General features: G+C 53.2%; 5 protein-coding genes across 5 annotated transcripts; 3 read left to right on the forward strand and 2 right to left on the reverse strand.

Moving 5' to 3' along the window:
* Positions 1 to 419: 419 nt before the first annotated feature.
* On the forward strand, positions 420 to 3,657 carry CC84DRAFT_1183010 (uncharacterized protein; the record flags this gene model as incomplete). The annotated part of the gene is made up of 4 exons (XM_018180658.1): positions 420 to 1,064; positions 1,113 to 1,661; positions 1,711 to 1,968; positions 2,056 to 3,657. The coding sequence occupies 4 exons, from the start codon at positions 420 to 422 to the stop codon at positions 3,655 to 3,657; spliced, it is 3,054 nt and encodes a 1,017-aa protein (XP_018042668.1).
* Positions 3,658 to 5,630: 1,973 nt separating this feature from the next.
* Positions 5,631 to 6,732, forward strand: CC84DRAFT_1201335 (uncharacterized protein). The gene has a single exon (XM_018181716.1). The coding sequence runs from the start codon at positions 5,658 to 5,660 to the stop codon at positions 6,498 to 6,500; it is 843 nt and encodes a 280-aa protein (XP_018042669.1). The 5' UTR covers positions 5,631 to 5,657; the 3' UTR covers positions 6,501 to 6,732.
* Positions 6,733 to 8,140: 1,408 nt separating this feature from the next.
* Positions 8,141 to 10,771, reverse strand: CC84DRAFT_1183011 (OPT superfamily oligopeptide transporter; the record flags this gene model as incomplete). The annotated part of the gene is made up of 8 exons (XM_018180659.1): positions 8,141 to 8,206; positions 8,258 to 8,833; positions 8,889 to 9,071; positions 9,125 to 9,460; positions 9,512 to 9,768; positions 9,814 to 10,288; positions 10,338 to 10,645; positions 10,699 to 10,771. The coding sequence occupies 8 exons, from the start codon at positions 10,769 to 10,771 to the stop codon at positions 8,141 to 8,143; spliced, it is 2,274 nt and encodes a 757-aa protein (XP_018042670.1).
* Positions 10,772 to 10,969: 198 nt separating this feature from the next.
* CC84DRAFT_1159647 (uncharacterized protein) lies at positions 10,970 to 12,217 on the forward strand. The gene is made up of 2 exons (XM_018177288.1): positions 10,970 to 11,620; positions 11,679 to 12,217. The coding sequence occupies exons 1-2, from the start codon at positions 11,169 to 11,171 to the stop codon at positions 12,016 to 12,018; spliced, it is 792 nt and encodes a 263-aa protein (XP_018042671.1). The 5' UTR covers positions 10,970 to 11,168; the 3' UTR covers positions 12,019 to 12,217.
* Positions 12,218 to 14,768: 2,551 nt separating this feature from the next.
* Positions 14,769 to 15,659, reverse strand: CC84DRAFT_1079355 (uncharacterized protein; the record flags this gene model as incomplete). The annotated part of the gene is made up of 2 exons (XM_018173844.1): positions 14,769 to 15,374; positions 15,441 to 15,659. 2 exons carry the CDS (start codon positions 15,657 to 15,659, stop codon positions 14,769 to 14,771), a joined length of 825 nt encoding a protein of 274 aa, XP_018042672.1.
* Positions 15,660 to 16,821: the final 1,162 nt, after the last annotated feature.

Consider the following 16,821-nt stretch of genomic DNA (forward strand, 5'->3'; position numbering starts at 1 on the left):
GGGCGATCCCTTGACAGTCACGTGGCGGCGCCCGCAACCCAAAAGGCCGCATGAATCGCTGATGTGAAACGCCCCTATGCACCCGCCCAGCGCTGCAGCAGCCTCTTCGCTCTCGAACACCACTCCCAGACGCAACCATCCTTCGAGTCCTGTGCCCCCGCCCCGCGCCGCTGCAGAGAGAGCACCGAGAATAGCAGCTCCAGCTCCATCCCACCGCCCGTGAAGCCTCGGGCCCGCGCCTGCCTGCGAAGAGGATCGCTCCTGCCACGCCACCACGGACCCTGTGCTAGCGCTTCCCAGCACCAAGTTCCAGTGCCAGCACCACGACCGCGAGCGTGCATCGCCGCCCTCGCCCCGCCCCCGAGCCTCCTGTCGCACCTCGAAGCGGCTGCTGCGACCACGGAGGGATGCGCTGAAGCATGGAGGTGGCTTTTCACTCAGGTCTTGCCCGCGCACACTCGTCCCAGTCCGCCAACCCGGCCGCCCACGCCCGCATCGCCTCGAGCAGCGGGCCCTCCCTCATGTCCCACCAAAGCTACCAGAGCCAGCACTCGAGCTACTCGCACAGCACCCACCGCGACACCCAGAGCACCGCCGCTACCAGCACCTCCACCCTCTTTACCACCCCGCCTACCTTCCCGGGAACCCCCGTCAACGGCGGACCCGTCGAGGCCGCCGACAATGTCCTGAACAAGCGCGCCGACAAGGAGAGCTCGCTCTTCCACAGCGGCCTGCAGCTGCAGCTGCGCTTGCGCGCCATCCCCGGCTTCGAGCGCTGGATATCCGAGGAGGAAAACAAGGCCGACGACGATGCCGACCCCGTCACTCTGCTGTGGCGGACCTTCCGCCGCGGCTTCCCGCTCATGGACATCTACAACGCCCTGGGCCCCAAGGTGCGCCTGGCTGTCGACACCTCGAAGATGACGGAGAGCACCACCAAGAAGTTTGAGAAAATGGCAGCCTACAAGTTCCTGCAGGCCTGCATTGGAGAACTCAAATTCCCCCCTGAGGAATGCTTCATGATTGGAGATCTATACGGCGACGACACAACTGGATTTGTGAAGGTACATACCTCCAACGCGGGAAACGTGCACCTGCTAACTATATAATAGGTTGTCAAAGTGGTAAACCGAGTTCTGGACATTCTGGTGCAGATGGGCATCATTCAAAACACCGAAGCCGCCGACGGAGCCGGCGACCCGACTAGGAAGAAGACCCGGCGTGAGCACATCATCAACGAGCTGGTGTCATCGGAGCGCACGTATGTGCAGCACTTGGAGATGCTGCAAATGTTCAAGCGACTGGTCGAAGAGAAGGGCTCCGTAACAGGCGACGCCATCCATGACATTTTCCTCAACCTGAATGCGCTTCTCGACTTCCAAAGACGGTTCCTCATTCGGGTGGAGCAGACCAACGCCCAGCCTCCCCACGAGCAGAATTGGGGAAACCTCTTCGTGCTGTACAAGGACGCTTTCAAAGTTTACGAACCCTATGTCGCGAACCAGAAGAAAAGTGAGCAGGTGGCTGTACGAGACTACGAGAAGCTCGTTGAGACTGGTGGCTCTGGCGAAATGCAGCAGATGGTGCAGACTAAAGCTACTTTGCCTTCGTTCTTGATCAAACCCTTTCAAAGACTGACAAAGTACCCACTTTTGTTGAAGGTAATATCACCCCCTGCACTTGGCAATCTATCATACTAATATCGCATAGGACTTGCGCGCAAATGGTGAACTTGAAGAGCACCTCAGGGACGACATTTCGAATGGTATCGATGCCACAGAAGCAGTGCTCGAGCGCATCAATGCGGCTATAGCCCGCGAAGATCGAATGGAAGCTGTCGAGGAGTTGAAAACTTTAGTTGAAGATTGGAAGGGCCATCGCATCGAAGGATTCGGCGACCTTCTGCTCTACGGTCAATACACTGTCCTCAAAGGAGACGGCATGAACGGGAAGCAAGACGAACGAGAGGTATGTTGTTACTGATTACATTGCCACATGCCCCAATGCCCTGCCACTGCATGTCTTTCCACATTCCCATCTCCTGACGCATTACAGTACAAAATCTACCTTTTCGAAATGATACTTTTATGCTGCAAGGAGCTCAGCGCCAACAAAGCGAAAAAGATGAACAAGGCGTTGACCACTAAGACCGGGAAACCAAGGCTGCAACTCAAAGGTCGTATCTTCATGCAAAATGTTACAGAGACAATATCGCTCCAGAAGCCCGGCTCGTACACATGCCAGATTTTCTGGAAGGGCGACCCAGGCATCGAGAATTTCATAATCCGATTCAACACTGAGGATACCATGAAGAAATGGGCAACCCAGGTGGATACCCAGCGTCGTGTTTGGAAAGACCACGCACGCAACAGCGCCAGCACTACTCACTCAAAGCCGTCGGACACACAATTCACGTACATGCACGACCAAAACCTCGTGAATCCATACGCCGAGGACGACGATGATGAGGACGAGGATATTGATACGGTCGTCCCCGGATACCCACCAACCAGCTCAAGCGCGTCAATACGGTCACGATCGACCACAGGGGAAAGCGCAAACGATGCCACGGTACCACCTCCACGTTTCCCCATGGGCTACCCCCAAGCCCCGCTAACGCTTCGAACCCAGCAGCTTGCCAACTTTAACCAAGACGGATCATACTTCTCACCCGTAGACACTCCTATGTCCACCTACTCAAATGCACGGACGAGCTCCTCGTCAGCAGGCACCTTTCCTTTCCCCCGCCAGACACCTCCATCTGGCTACCATGAGGAAAACAACCGTTACACTGCACCTGCTCGCGGCCATGTGACTCGCGAGACCTCTATGGGCCCTGGTATGCTTCCAGGGCGGACAGTCTCACGTCCCTCGTTGCCACCCACCTCCAACTCAGCGAGTATGTCAGCTGGCCGAATGCGGGCGGCTAGTAGCCCAGATATCCACAATGCCCTGAGACCAGGACGGCAGCCAAATGGCCAGCAACCATCGGTACCCGAGATGCCTCCATTCCCCACGCACTACGCCTACAACGCGGCCATCGTCAACCGCAGCCAGAACAATTCACCTAACAGTATGCCTCCTCGAGCCGCTACGGGGTCACCCGCCATCCAACGAGATCGCCTCGTCCAGCAACGAACAGCGGAACAGCTTGCCAATACCCATCCCGACTTGCCTCTGCACTATGGCGGTCCGGCCCGCAGAGATCCTAGTAGCGTTCCTTCCGCACGGACTATGACGCCGCACTCGTCATTTGAACGCAGCCAAGGTACACTCACACCGGCATCAATGGACTCGCGCACCATGTCGCCTCCCCTATCGCAAGCATCGACCCTGAACGAAAATCATTCAGGAATACCTACTCAGCTCAAGGTCAAGGTGCACTGCCCGGCGGCCGGCAGTACAATGACACTAGTAGTCAGTACAAACATTAGCTTCCAGAGCCTAAAAGACCGCATTGATGCGAAGCTTCAGCGGTCGACGAGCGTGTCGCTTGGTTCCGGTCAAGTGAAGCTGAAATACTTGGATGATGACACATTTGTCACAATCTCTACGGACGACGATCTGCAGGAGGCGTTTGAGACGTGGAAGGAGCAGCAGAGAGACTTGAACCCCGGTGGCCAGCAGCTTGGTGAAATCGAGCTGTTCTGCCAGTAATGAGGACGCAGGTGCGAGGGACGCAGATGTGGCACGAGATATTTGCATGGCTACGGTGTTTGAGGACTTTTCCACTTTTTGGCGTTTGGGGAGTTGAGAGGGCTGACGGAGGTGTTTGAGAACATTGGGTGGCGAACGGAGTCTGGTCATTCCTTTGGGCGGCATGGGATCTAGGTCTACTTGGACTGGGCTGGCTAAGCCAGTATGATTGATGGATACAACGTGTCTTGCGAAGCAGGCAGACATGACGAACTGAACAAGAGTGTTACTCACTGTTACTCCGCTGCGAGGGAGGGGATGGTTTAAGCCAGAAGCAAACTATTGTTATGGCATAGCCCGATGGGCATCTGCTCCAGGGAGTGGAATGCCTGGCCGATTTGCTTTTCGCGATTAGACTACCAGGCGGCACGGCTCGCACGATTGATGACGGAATGATGACTCGATTCGTTATATTGGAACATAGTTGAGAATAGTTAGGGGTGCGGAGGTAAATGATATGAAGCTTTGTTTGAATCAAGTTTTTTGTGAGTTTTCTAGTCAGTGTAAGCGTGATCGGTGAATGAATAGAGGCGTTTCTGAAAAGACTGCAGAGCTGAGGTGAGGCGTCATTTGCGCGGTCTGCCTCATACTGACGCATGCTGTCGCACCAGGCTGCATCGCACAGCCTCCGATTAGCTGCCACGGCATGCACCCTTCTCTATCCAACTTCTTCTAGCGCCGAGCTCGTTTCTCCTGCCTCCTCTTTCTTCCGTCCCAATTGGATGGACCGTCAGATGCCCGTCGACGAGACCCTTGGAGTGGTGGGCAGTATCATCGCCATTGTCCAGATCTCTAAGACAATCAACTCACTCTGCCGGTTCTATATCGATTCGGTTGATGGGGCACCTCAAGAGCTCCGTGTAATACTCATCGAGGTATCGACGCTCAAAGCGATTGCCATGAGTCTGCAGTACCTGACACATCCTAATGTCGCTAGTTTGGACTTAATGGATCAACTTGCTAGAGTTACGGGTCCAATTGAAGGTTGCAAGGAGGCCTTGAAAGAGCTCGAGATTTAGTTTTCTCCTAGATCTGTTCCTGGGAATGATCAGAGGTCAAATCGGCGTAAGCTCAATGCCACTGCGGCAACCCTGGTGTGGCCGCTGAGAGCGGGACGAGCGAAAAGGGTACTGCAGGAGATCATGCAGCACAAGGTGTCGATTAATCTCGCATTCACTGCGGATTTCGTGTATACCTCCAGTCAATGTTATTTGGTAAAGTCGAGATCTGACCGTGTTGTAGCCACGACCTGAAAGATATCAAGCGGAAGGCTGAACGGATAAACAGAGCAATCCACATTATTGTGTTGGAATCATCGGAGGCTCAGACAGACAGCGAGCAGCAAGAAATTTACAAGTGGCTTGCCACCACCAATCCCTCAGACATTCACAATCGCTCTCTGAGGCTTTATGAGCCTGGAACTGGTTTTTGGATGCTCCGAACCCCTCAATGGCCTCTCTTGCTAGAAGGAAAGCACCTTTGCTTGTGGATCTACGGCATCCCCGGGGCCGGAAAGTCGATTTTGGCTTCTTATTTGGCAGAAGAAATTGAAAATCATTGCACCGCTTCTTCCAGTGAGAGCTCGAGACTCGGCCACGTGTACTACTACTACTATTTCGGCCATGATCAAGACGAGTCATCACACTTCCTACGTTGGGTCATAGGTCAAATTTGCAGATAATCCAGGACAGTTCCCGACGATCCTCTGAATATACACAAGTCGGGTAAAAACACACTCTGCCAAGCCTTCTCTCAGTCCTGCCTAGTGCCATAGAAGGGTTCAAGCGAGTTTATATCGTCCTCGACGCTGTGGATGAGAGCATGCCTCGAGTAGACCTGCTCTGCGTTATCCAGGATCTCTCCACAGACATTCGCTTCTCTGCTCTAAGCTTGATCGTGACTTGTCGTCAGTTTGTTGACATTGAGCAGGTTTTGGAAGTGTGTGTTCTGTACCAATCACGATGTCGAATGAATTCGTGGAAGGGGATATTAAGACGCTGGTCCGCTCAACAGTCTCATCAGATAAAAGGTACCGACGATGGCCAGAGGGTCTGAAGTGTGAATTGCAAGAGCTCATTCCAAAGAAGGCTGAGGGGATGCGGGTATTACATCACCAATGTATGTGCTACTGTAGCTTACTAGCATGCAGGTTCTGCTGGGCTGTATGCCAACTGGACATTCTGAAACGACTAAAGCCTAATGGTCCCACCTTCAAGGCGGCCCTTTCGAACCTCCCAAAGACTCTTTATGAAACGTGCGAGCGTGTTCTTCTCGCAATACCCGAGGATGGTTGGCTGTCGGTGCAGCAAGTTTTCAACTGGCTCATGTACCACAATGACCTATTCGGAACCAACATTGCTCTCGGCACACTAGTCCAAGCTGTCCAGCAAATTACCTTGGATCCTTTTCCCCAATACATCAATCTATGGTACGATTTTGAAAGCTTGCGTGAGTGTTGTGGTTGCCTTATCATGGTTGGGCAAGAAGAAACGCGTAGCGAAGGGTACCAGCGGAATACGGTCGCTTTTGCACACTATACTGTCAAAGAGTACCTAGAGTCGCCTCCCATCCGTCAAAAGAAAGTTGGATTCTTTGCTCTTGGGCAGGAAAGATTACGAGACAAGTTCGCGGAGATCGCACTCCGTCAAGCATTGGCTATAACAGACTACTGGAAAGCTTCGAATTTTGACCACAGTGATCCTGGATGCAGATTTCAAGCTGTATTGTGGCGTTTCTTCTGCGCTGCAGCTCAGCCTCTGGCCCGAGTCTATCTCTTCGGATCCGAATTTGATGGAGCTCAGTGAAGAACTCGTCAGCCCTTATAAGTCGAACTATGGGATCCTTTGTGATCTGCTTTCCATGGCAGACCTGCAATCTTTGCTGAGTTGTATGTTAAATACCAGTTCTGGGACATTTCCTACAAGCAAACACCGGAACCCCACGCCGCGGTTTTCTTGAACTTGCTTACTGCAGCAGGCGGTTGTAATGAACCTCACCTTGCGGTCGCCTTCGCAAGGAGACATTCCACGCTAGCAGTCCTTAAACAACCACTTGATATTTGAAAGACTCTCGTTCTTCTGTTGAACCTAGACGATGACACCTACAAATTTATAGGGTGTTTTCCAGAATTGGTTGCACAGTGGGCAGCGAGACAGCCAGCCACCTTCTCTCTCATTCTTAACTTGATGTCAGACTTCTAAATAACCTATATTGATCTCTAGGCCCTCCTGCAATTATACATCGGCAGTCACATCCATCACGATTGCATGGGATCTTGTACAGTTGCGGGGTTGCTGCGCTCAGGAGCATGCGCCAACGGTCCAAATGGAGCTTTTGTAACCCCTCTTCAGATCACTGTATTATGCTGGGATCTTATCGGCGTCGAAGCGCTTTTGAGTGCAGGCGCAGATCCTAATGCCCTCGGGGGCATTTGGCCAGCTTGGGCACCAAGATCGCTCATGGCAGCACGATTCAACCACCTCCATGGGGTCAACCCACTCCACATCATCAGAAGCTTTGGTGGCAATTATATAGGTTTTCATGAGATAATCACTGGTATTGAGGATATCATTCGCGAAAAGATAGAGGCACGATTGTTGGAAGCTGGCGCAGTGGAAATCAGGCCGATGGGCTCCGAGGAAGGCTCCAACAACGTTCCTGATTTCCTTCAGAATGAGTCAGAAAATCTATTAGGCAGATCTTTAGTATAGCCAACTTAATGTAACGAGATGATGTCATTAGAGAGGCGGAGCTAGGGTGCTATAACCTCCACTCATCATGCAACGCTTGCAGATGATCATTCTGCTATACACTCGCACGATTGTAGCTTGATGATCTATCGTGCTTGTTCCCACAGCCTACTAGGTTTCAGTTTTTACTGTCGATCCCTGTGCACCGACACGCGTAATTGCGAACCATTTTGCTTCTGTCCTCAAGACCTCAATACACCTTGGTACCCTGCCCGAGAAAACGTCTTTGGTGATGATTATCATAATGGATACAAGGAGATAGATGAAGGAGTAAAATCGAATGCCTGCCTAGGTCTTGCTCTCTTTTGGCGGAATTTCTGGTACCAAATGTTTATGACACCAATGCCCTCGCTATGTCGAACGCTTCTAAAGGTGTCCACACCCACAAGTCAATTATCAGGAAGGTACTGAGTGGATGAACGAATCAGTTTGGATTATAGTGTTCTCCGCTGACTTACGGCTGCAAGTTCGATTCTTGCCTGTAGCAGCGAGGAGAATTGAGCAGCCGGAATGAACTGCGAAGGACGTCACTGCTCCGAACTTTTAGATGTTTTCATCTAATAACACACTTGATAATCCACGTGAGGACGGAGACTAGAGGTCAATAAGATTTATTATAGCATATTGCAAGATGTTAACCAAGATTGAGTCTCCTCACTTGATGTCGAATGTTTGGCCGACTCAGGTCCCTTATTTCAATGGCCAAAAGTTTGACCCTTGGCAACCGTCTTGTAGGGACAAGCTTTCCAATCGCACGTTTCCTGCGTGTCGTCAGTATCTCGACCCAAAATTAACATTGACGACGTGCGCACCTTGTACACCTCTGTGCCCCACCAAGCCAGTTTATCAGCTGCACTTGTCCAGAAAACAGCGAAAAAAATAATAACTGCGGCGATGGCGACAGAGCTGTCCAACGCCGCACTCAGCACAAAATTATGCTGCTTCCACCACGCGGGATGCCTTCGCTTGACGTAGACACCAACTACAAGCCCGACAGCCGCCCAGCTCCCATAATTTGTCCCCGATGCAGGAGGCAGATAGTTTAGCCCGCCAAGCAGCAGCGGTACGTGCACATGTTTCCAGAAGCTCGCCGGATAGCGGCGTTTGAGGAGGTATACTAGCACTGGGAGGGCCAGCCCGAGGACGAAGAAGTAGAGGAGACTATGGTATGTCGCATCAGGTGAGAAAAAGCGGCGAGGACCCACAGCGCCCCAGATAGTGCTGGTATTGAAGTGTGTTCGCGAGAAGGGGCAGGTGAACCCGTTGGGCGCATTGGCGGTGCAGACATCTTTGATGTTCGTAAGAGCCCAGTTAAGGACGCCGACTTGGGAGAGGGTCGCGATGCAGAGCGCTGTAAGTTGGACGGTGAAGAGGTCGCGTGGGGGAATCTGAAGGATGTGTGAGTTTACAAAGCGCTGGGCTGAAGAATAGGGGAAAACTTACGCCGCAGTAATAGCCTAGCTTGAAGTCTTGTGAGAACTGTAATGCTTTGATGCCGGAAATGTAGCCGAGGTTGAAGAACCAGACGTTGGCTAGCACGCGGCCCTCCCAGATGTAGCCGGCGATGATACGGCAGAAGATGTCGATGTTGATTCTGAGATTCGTGGTGCCGTAGATGATGCAGAGCTGGCGTGTCGTTATTTTTCGGTGGAAAGTTACAGGTGCATACTGGGACGTACGGGTATGAAGAATACAGTTGATATGGCGAAGGCTAGAAGCACACCATACCACGGCAGTTGCACTTTCCAGTACTCGCAAGAGAAGATGGCGAGAGTTATGGAGATAAGTGCAGTGATCCAGTACCACCATGTTGGAGCCGGGGGACATGCAAGCGGCTGCCCCCGTTCGATTTGCATGGGGCTGTGCTCGAGCGTCATTCTGATTGATCTCCATCCTGATCTCAAGCCATGGAAGACCTGATCGCGCTTTTCGAGCGCAATCCATACGAAGAGTGAGAGTACTGTGGCGAAGGCCAGGCCGAATTGGTTCAAGGCATACGTTACGGGAAGATAGATCTACCGAGCAATATTAGCAGGAGCCTAGTGGCATTCATCGTATGAGTTTACCGGGGAATAATTCGCATATTTGACCGGATCGAGTTGATATTCGTCTTGCTTATTGATAATCCTACTGACATTGTAAGTTCGCCCGGTGTTGTCAAACACAGAGTTGCTCTGAATAGGAAGGTAAGCGGAATTCCAAGTGTTGGTGTAGTAGAGCGCAGGCGACACAATATAGACCCAGATCACCAAGGCTGCAAGGACATTGGAAATCGCCCAAGTCGGGACCACAAGTGGTGAGCCAATGTAGGCTATCTGGGACCCTGGACATGGTCAATCTTAACCCCAGGGTTTGGCAATATACTCACAATCGAAAGTGACTGGCAAGAGCCCAAGTCCGTTCTTCATACCAAAGAGCTGATTGACGACATTGTTCTTTGGTGCCGCCCAACACACAAAGGTGAAATACCCCAGTGCCGGAAAGATGAAGTCTGGGAACCAGTACCAGCAGAAGGAGGCCGCGAAGGCCACGACGAAGAACGAGTATCTCGAGGAACACCACAGAGGTTTGGAGTCTTCCTGTCGTTGTTTACCTCCATGCAGAACATCGTTCAACGCAGTATTAGCGAAGACGCCAGGGTACACCATAGCTGGCGGGTCCACAACGACGGTCTTACAAATCCCAGCAATCGAGAACCCGAACAGTATCGTCGCAAGCGTGATGAGCATCTCAAATCCCCAGCCAGTCTTGTAGCCGAAGAAGATGCGCTGTTCCGTGAGTACATCAGCACTGAGGCGAGTCAAAAAGCTGAGGTTGGCCATGATGTAGATGAGTATGTTCTCCTACAACACCTTTTCAGCCACGTCTTGAACCTAGTTCCAGGTGTAGTACCTTCTTGTTGAATCGGCCTGGGTTCAATCTCCACCGCAGTATTGGCAACGTCCAATCCGGCATGGCCAATTCCCAGGCTTTGCCTATCGGAAATGCTAGAAATTGTACAGCCGATTGTGTAAGAGAGATGGACGGGAAGCGAAGCGTGTACAAAGTATTGAGACCGCAGCCTAGGAGTGTGAAGAAGATACCTATCGTCCACATTCGAATAGTCAAGCATGGTAGATGGGAATCGTCCGTACTCAGATCGATACCAGCTGCGGAGAGCACTTCACTGGCAACATCGCTTTGACCGACAGGTTTTGATACTGACGAGTTTAATTCAATTTTGATCTTAATAAATTGATTGCATCATACTGACTCTGATGTGCCCCCTGGCTAGAAGTACAATCGTCTCCCATGCTCTGTTCTGGAACCTTTAGATGCTCGGGCATGGTTCGCCAACAACACGCAATCAGATAAGATGAGAATGTGGCTAAACAGATTGATAAGATTGTGGGTCGAAGCTTGGCTTTTGTAAAGCGTGACGGAACGCCGGCACGCTAGGCGCCGAAGATTCTGATCCGTAATCCGCATCTCGGAGGCTAGTGACGCGTTGTGGTGCGAAGACATAGTAGAGCGGAGCACCGCAGTCTTCTGATACACGTCTATGGGGTATGACGGTTGTTTAAGGAGGGAATACTGAAATAGACAAAGCCAAGTACCATGGACGTGGTATTATTAGCGCCACTGCATGCGGAGTAGCGTGGGGTCTCATCTGGAACAACTTCAGACGATCCCTAAACCCAGCCTCACCTCCACAAAAATACACACGACGACAAAGCCGTCACAATGCGCTTCCACCTGCTCCCAGCACCTATCGCGACACTCACATTATCTTTCCTTGCCTCGTCGCCATGCATCAACGCACAATTTACGTTTCCTCCGCCGCTAAACGGATCCATATCAGACTATACCTCTGGCAAAGCCACAGCTACAATGAATTTCTCGGCCGGGGATAGCATGTTTGGGGGTTGGAGTACGCCCGGAAGCCTCATGTCATTCCTGGTGTATCGTTGCACTGGATCCACGGAGGCAGGCTCAACGATCAAGCCCTTGAACAGCGACTTCAACTCGACGGTAGGCCATCTCGCGCCTGACAAGACGTGGGAGCAGATGCCGCTCTACAGTAGCGCGGCGGATATGTTCGGCAATGGGTTCAACCCTGGGCGCAATCCTATATGGTTTCATGGGGACTTCTTTGCAAACAATAAGACGACCGGGGACCTGTGTTGGTTTGAGTTGTGCGTCCCCTCATATATGTGATCGCACCAGTGCTCACAGCTGACCCTTCGGATGCAGATACCCCGGAAGCGACACCTACGGCGTCTCCAAGGACGGCACCCCCGAACGCGTAGCCACTGTCAACGGCGACGGTGATTGGTACTTCGCAACCGAGCCGTTCACCGTGCACCCCGCGCGACCGAATAACCTGACCGTGACGTGGAAGTCGAGCGGTCCGAAGCCGGATCTCATGAAGAACCACACTGAGGCGTACTGGGCGGACTTCTACAGGGAGTTTCCGAACTTGAAGCAGTCGTCGGGTTCGGGGCCGGGCGGGGAAAGCGGGGCGTACAGCGCGATACTTCAAGGATCCAGCTGGATGGGTCTCCTTGCGATGGTTTTGGCCATTGCTCTATGAGGTAGATGTTTTTTTGGGTGCAGGGAACGAGAGTGAGGATATTGGTTGGATATTGATGTATTTGGTTGCGATATATACCCCAGCATTGCAGATCTAATGCCTGAACGTGCGAGCCATGCCCCCCCAGATGAGAGCTTGTGAAAACCATCGCTTCAACGATCATCGCCGCATGTAGCTGGCATAAGTCAGGGACCTCGAGAAGACCCACGTCCTGGGATGTCACTTCGACCTAGCAGGATCTCGACGCCAAGGACTTGAACTCACTTTCCTCCATCAAGTTCAAATTGTCCGCTTCCGTCACCTATACCGTTTTTCCGTTGAACACATTTATCTGCAACACGTTCGTTCCCTACCATGAACATGGAACAGTTCAAAGAAAGCTTGCAATCGGGAAGAGTGAGGCATCCCGAAAGTGTCCCATTAGCTTGGTAATTGCCTAAGCCTATCAAAATGTTTCTGTCCCCTTGTCTAGTAGAGGAGAAGGTGCGACACATCGCCATTGTACTCTTTCAGTGTTGTGCCGCCTTGGAAAAAATTGTACGTTGTTACGAAGAAAGAATTCGAAATCGATGGATAAATGGCTTCTACTCGTTCTCAGCCACGCTTCACCAAACCATTCATTTAAAAATATATAAACAAAAGATCTTATTAAAACTGTACGATTTAATAACTTCGCCAGGTGCAGACCCGGCTTCTCTTGTGGTGGCCCGACACACCACTGGCAGTCCAACACGCGTCCGGGTGAGGGTGCAAGCGCAGAATATCCCGTCCAGCGCCTGCCGTGTGATTATAAAGCCTCTCACCCACTCGCTGTCGGCGATTCAAATTTTCCAATGTCCGCCATGAAGCCATCCCCCAAGCACGAAAGCGCCCTGCAGTTTACTCACGGAACTCATGAACCACACGGAGGAGAGCAACTCCTGAATCTTCCCATCGAATGGTTTCAACATATAGTTCACGATGCAGTCAGCGCTTACGGCGAAGAAGAAGCCTTGAAGGCTCCGTGACTACTCTCCATCTGCCGTATGTTGGATTTTCCTGCCTGCACGGGTGCTTACTAGCAGAGCTAGGCACGTTTGCCCACGAGATCGAACACGATATCTTCACCCAACAAACCCCAAATTTCATTTACCACCTCTTCAAGATGTCTTTCAGCCAGTTCTAATTCAGCGGACTGCGTTGCCGCCAAGGGACATGCTGATGCCCAATCCAATGACAAGTACACAGAAGCTTTATACAAGATTGTAGTGTATTATAGCCATCCATGTTGGCGAGAGGAGTGCGCTCCAGTCATCGACATCCCCACTTTTTGTCAGAACCCTCGTAGTCAAGTCCGAATTGTGCACGAGGGATGCTGAGAGAAAGTCACCACAAGGATGAAGGTTGCTGCTGCTGCGTCCGTGGGTGATGCCGAGCTTGTCGCTGATCTTTTGCCTCGAGCTGACTTCGCCGAATACAGGAGCTGGCGTCCATACTATTCTAGGCTTGCTCTACTAGTGGGTGATGCAACAGACGATATACAAGCATGCAGGATCCCGATGTGGGCTCGACTTACTTGTTCCACGACTTCTATACACTTCTAAATGTGGCTATCAAGCACGCATCCAAGAAACGCGTCTCGACTATACTGCAAGCCGGCGCGTCACCAAATGGCGCGGGTAGGTATTACCAGAATCTAATGATACTGGCTGGAAATAAAGGAAGATGGGCTATAGTTGATCTCCTGATCACATATGGTGCAGATATAGCACAAGCTGAGTGGCAAGGCCGACTCGAGCTTGGAATGGTCCGCGGTTGGCTGTCAGATTCGAGGGGGATGACGAAAGCGAATACGAGTTCTACGAGAGTGAAGACGGGTGAAGATGACGAAGCCGACAACAATAAGACTGGCAACATCCCTTGAGGAAAAAACTTGGAGGAGGCGACGACGACGATGTGGGGACAGGGCAAGCAAGTGTGCGGTCTCCTCTATCAGGATTGCTGAAAAGGCGTATTTGTTTGTAAACTGTGTCAGCAGGCCACCCACGTCTTGTTTGCGGTGCCGGTCTGATGTACTACCCGATTCAAGGCCACTATACAATAGCAACCGGAATTTGCTCGTTCTCTCCATGCCCATTCTCCTGTGCCCATTCTCCTGTGCCCATAAGCCATTTGCCCCTCATCCCAAAGACTCGACTTCCCATCCACCCCCTAACACCCCCCTCTAGCCATATCTCCGCGGCTTTCCCACAAACCAGCTGACCACCGACGTTCTACCCAGCACCCCTCCCCTTCCAGCCAGAGTCCGTCGCACTCGTATCCACCGATATTCTTTTGCGTGAAGGAACAGGCATGCCTTGGGAATGAAAGGAAAAGGCCCGATGCACTGGGTGACATGCCACCAATCGACAATGCCACGCTCTAATGGGGATGTAAAGACTGGAGTAGCGCTACGGCCTGGGTCAGGCAGATGAGTAACACTTCACCCTGGAGTAAGTTAGGATCTATGCGAGATTAAAGTCCGAACACGACAGTGCATCACCGGTGCTCACGAGGGTAGGATAGAGTATCCGTAGGAAAGTCTTGTCATGACTTCATTCTCGGCTGCACTGAAATGCAGCAAGTGCGTCCACGCACAACCGTGCCACCGCATCCCGTGTCTCCATCCAACATCTAGGGAATCCAAAGCAGACATCACCAGTGAAACCCGTCCGTAAACGCCACGCTGAACCAAGCCCTTCAGCCCAACCCTCGACCCGCATATGCATGCATCAAACGCTTCCCCTCAGCCTCCTCTCCAGCTCATCCGCCACGCCCCCCCTCTGCACCTCCTCGTACCCCGGCGGCGGCTCTGACGGTGGTTCCTGGAAACCCTCCTGCCTCGGGCTGCCCATTGGACTACTCCTGTTCGCCGTGCTGCCTGTACCTTGTGTCCCCACGCTACCCCTCCCCAACGGCGGACTCGGTAGATTGTCCGGCACCCTCACGCTCGCGCCACGCTCCTCATAGGCGGGCAAATCCTCCAGATGCACACCACTCAGATTGACCCCGGCCAACGCACCCCCGCCCCTGCCGTCTCCTTCGACCCCGTCGCCCGCGGATCCCACCGACGCAGCGACATCGACAGCGTGCCGCAGCCGCTCGCGGAGCCGCTCGAAGGTGGTGGCGAAGTCGAAGGCGCCGCCCTCCTTGAACTCCATTACGAGTTCGAGCGCAGAGTGCGAGGCGGGGATGCCGCCGTTGTAGACGGGGGTGATGGCGGCTTCCCATTTGTTTGCGCCGAACCAGGGGGCGGTGACGCGGGAGTCGGAGACGTTGAGAATGGGGACGGCGAAGGAGGTGAAGGTGGGAGTAGGGGAGACGGGAAGATAGATTATCTGTCGGTCGACTGTGTCAGCACTTGTCTCCAGAACTCGCCGGGAAAGGGAGGATTGTAGACATACCCTCCGATTCGTAAGATATATAACGCCCGACTTGCACTGCAGACTGTACGCCTCGGCGGGTGTGTTCCGGCTCGGGCTCTGCAGGCTGAGCGTGGTGCGCGGCGGGCTCTGGTACAGCGTCGTCTCGCCGGGAAGGGGTGTGTACCCGCTGCCCTCAGCGAGCATAACCCAGCTGTTGTTGCGGTTAGACGGCTTCTTCTTGTGCTTGTAGGATCCCATGGTGGCTCGGGGTGTGCCTGCGCGCTGCGGCCATGGGCGCGGGCGCAAGACGGGCGGTGCGGTCCAACACCAGCGGGTAGAGCTGGGGAGGTGGTTCGTGGGCTGGGAGGGGGAGGGGATGCGGTGCAGCACCCAACGACAGCGGCAGGAAGGAAAGGCAGAGCAAGAAGGGGATAACAGCGCACTCACTTTACTGACATAGTTGCTCCGTTTCGCCTCGGGCTCCGTGCTTGTCCACCTGGGACGCCGCCTCAGCACTCGCGCCCAAGGGCCTACGGTTCTTCCCCTCTCCGCGGTGTCTTGGTTGCGCTGGAAGCGTACTAGACCGTTCGGCCCCTCGCCCTGGTGTGTCTAGACTGCGGGCCGGGCGCCGCGCCGAAACCACCCTGCGAGTCACTTTCGCTGGCCGCCAACTGCCCCGCTGCCGAGTGGCTGCTTGCTTGCGCGTCTGGGTATTCGGTGGGTCGCGCGGGTGCGTCGCTACTCGCGGGTTGCGCGCAGTCGACCAGTTCGCTGTGGGAACGGGCGTGGAGAAGAAATGGTGGGAACGAGATGCCGTGCGTGGGCGTGATCCGGGTGGCAGTATGATATGCACTGCGCATGTAGGCACGTATGTTTGTAGGATAGGAGCGTGGGGGATCGCCCGCACATAAAGGTGCATTGTTTGGCGCGTGCGTCATTCAGTCGGCAGTGCCCTCCCAAAGGCTGCGACTGCGATGCGAGGGATTATTCACGATACGAACGGACCAAGTCGGCGGACGTCTGCTGAACTGCGACTACTACATTGCTACATTGCGACGCTTATACAATTTCCAGATCAAGACACCATGATTACAGCATCACTCTTCGCCGGCCTTCTTCCAGATACCAGACACCCGCGCCAGGACATGGCCCTTCCCAAGCGTATCGATCCATGAGCCCGCGAGTCCTACAAACTCCCACACCGTCCCATCGCCTCGGTTTGGCGGCTCGTTGACCACATGAACCAGGCCCTGCGGCTCCTTGCCCTCCCATTGCTTCCATCTCAGTCGCTCCGTTTGCTGCCCGTCAATCTGATCGAAGAATGTCAACCCAGCGATGTAACCTGATCCCGGAATGTACGCAATCTCAATCTTCGTAATGTCGACACCGCCGATGTCAAGGGCCTTGAAGTCTGATGCGT

The sequence above is a fragment of the Paraphaeosphaeria sporulosa genome, assembly GCF_001642045.1.
Source record: "Paraphaeosphaeria sporulosa strain AP3s5-JAC2a unplaced genomic scaffold CC84scaffold_1, whole genome shotgun sequence".
In the NCBI taxonomy this organism is placed as follows: Eukaryota; Fungi; Ascomycota; class Dothideomycetes; order Pleosporales; family Didymosphaeriaceae; genus Paraphaeosphaeria; species Paraphaeosphaeria sporulosa.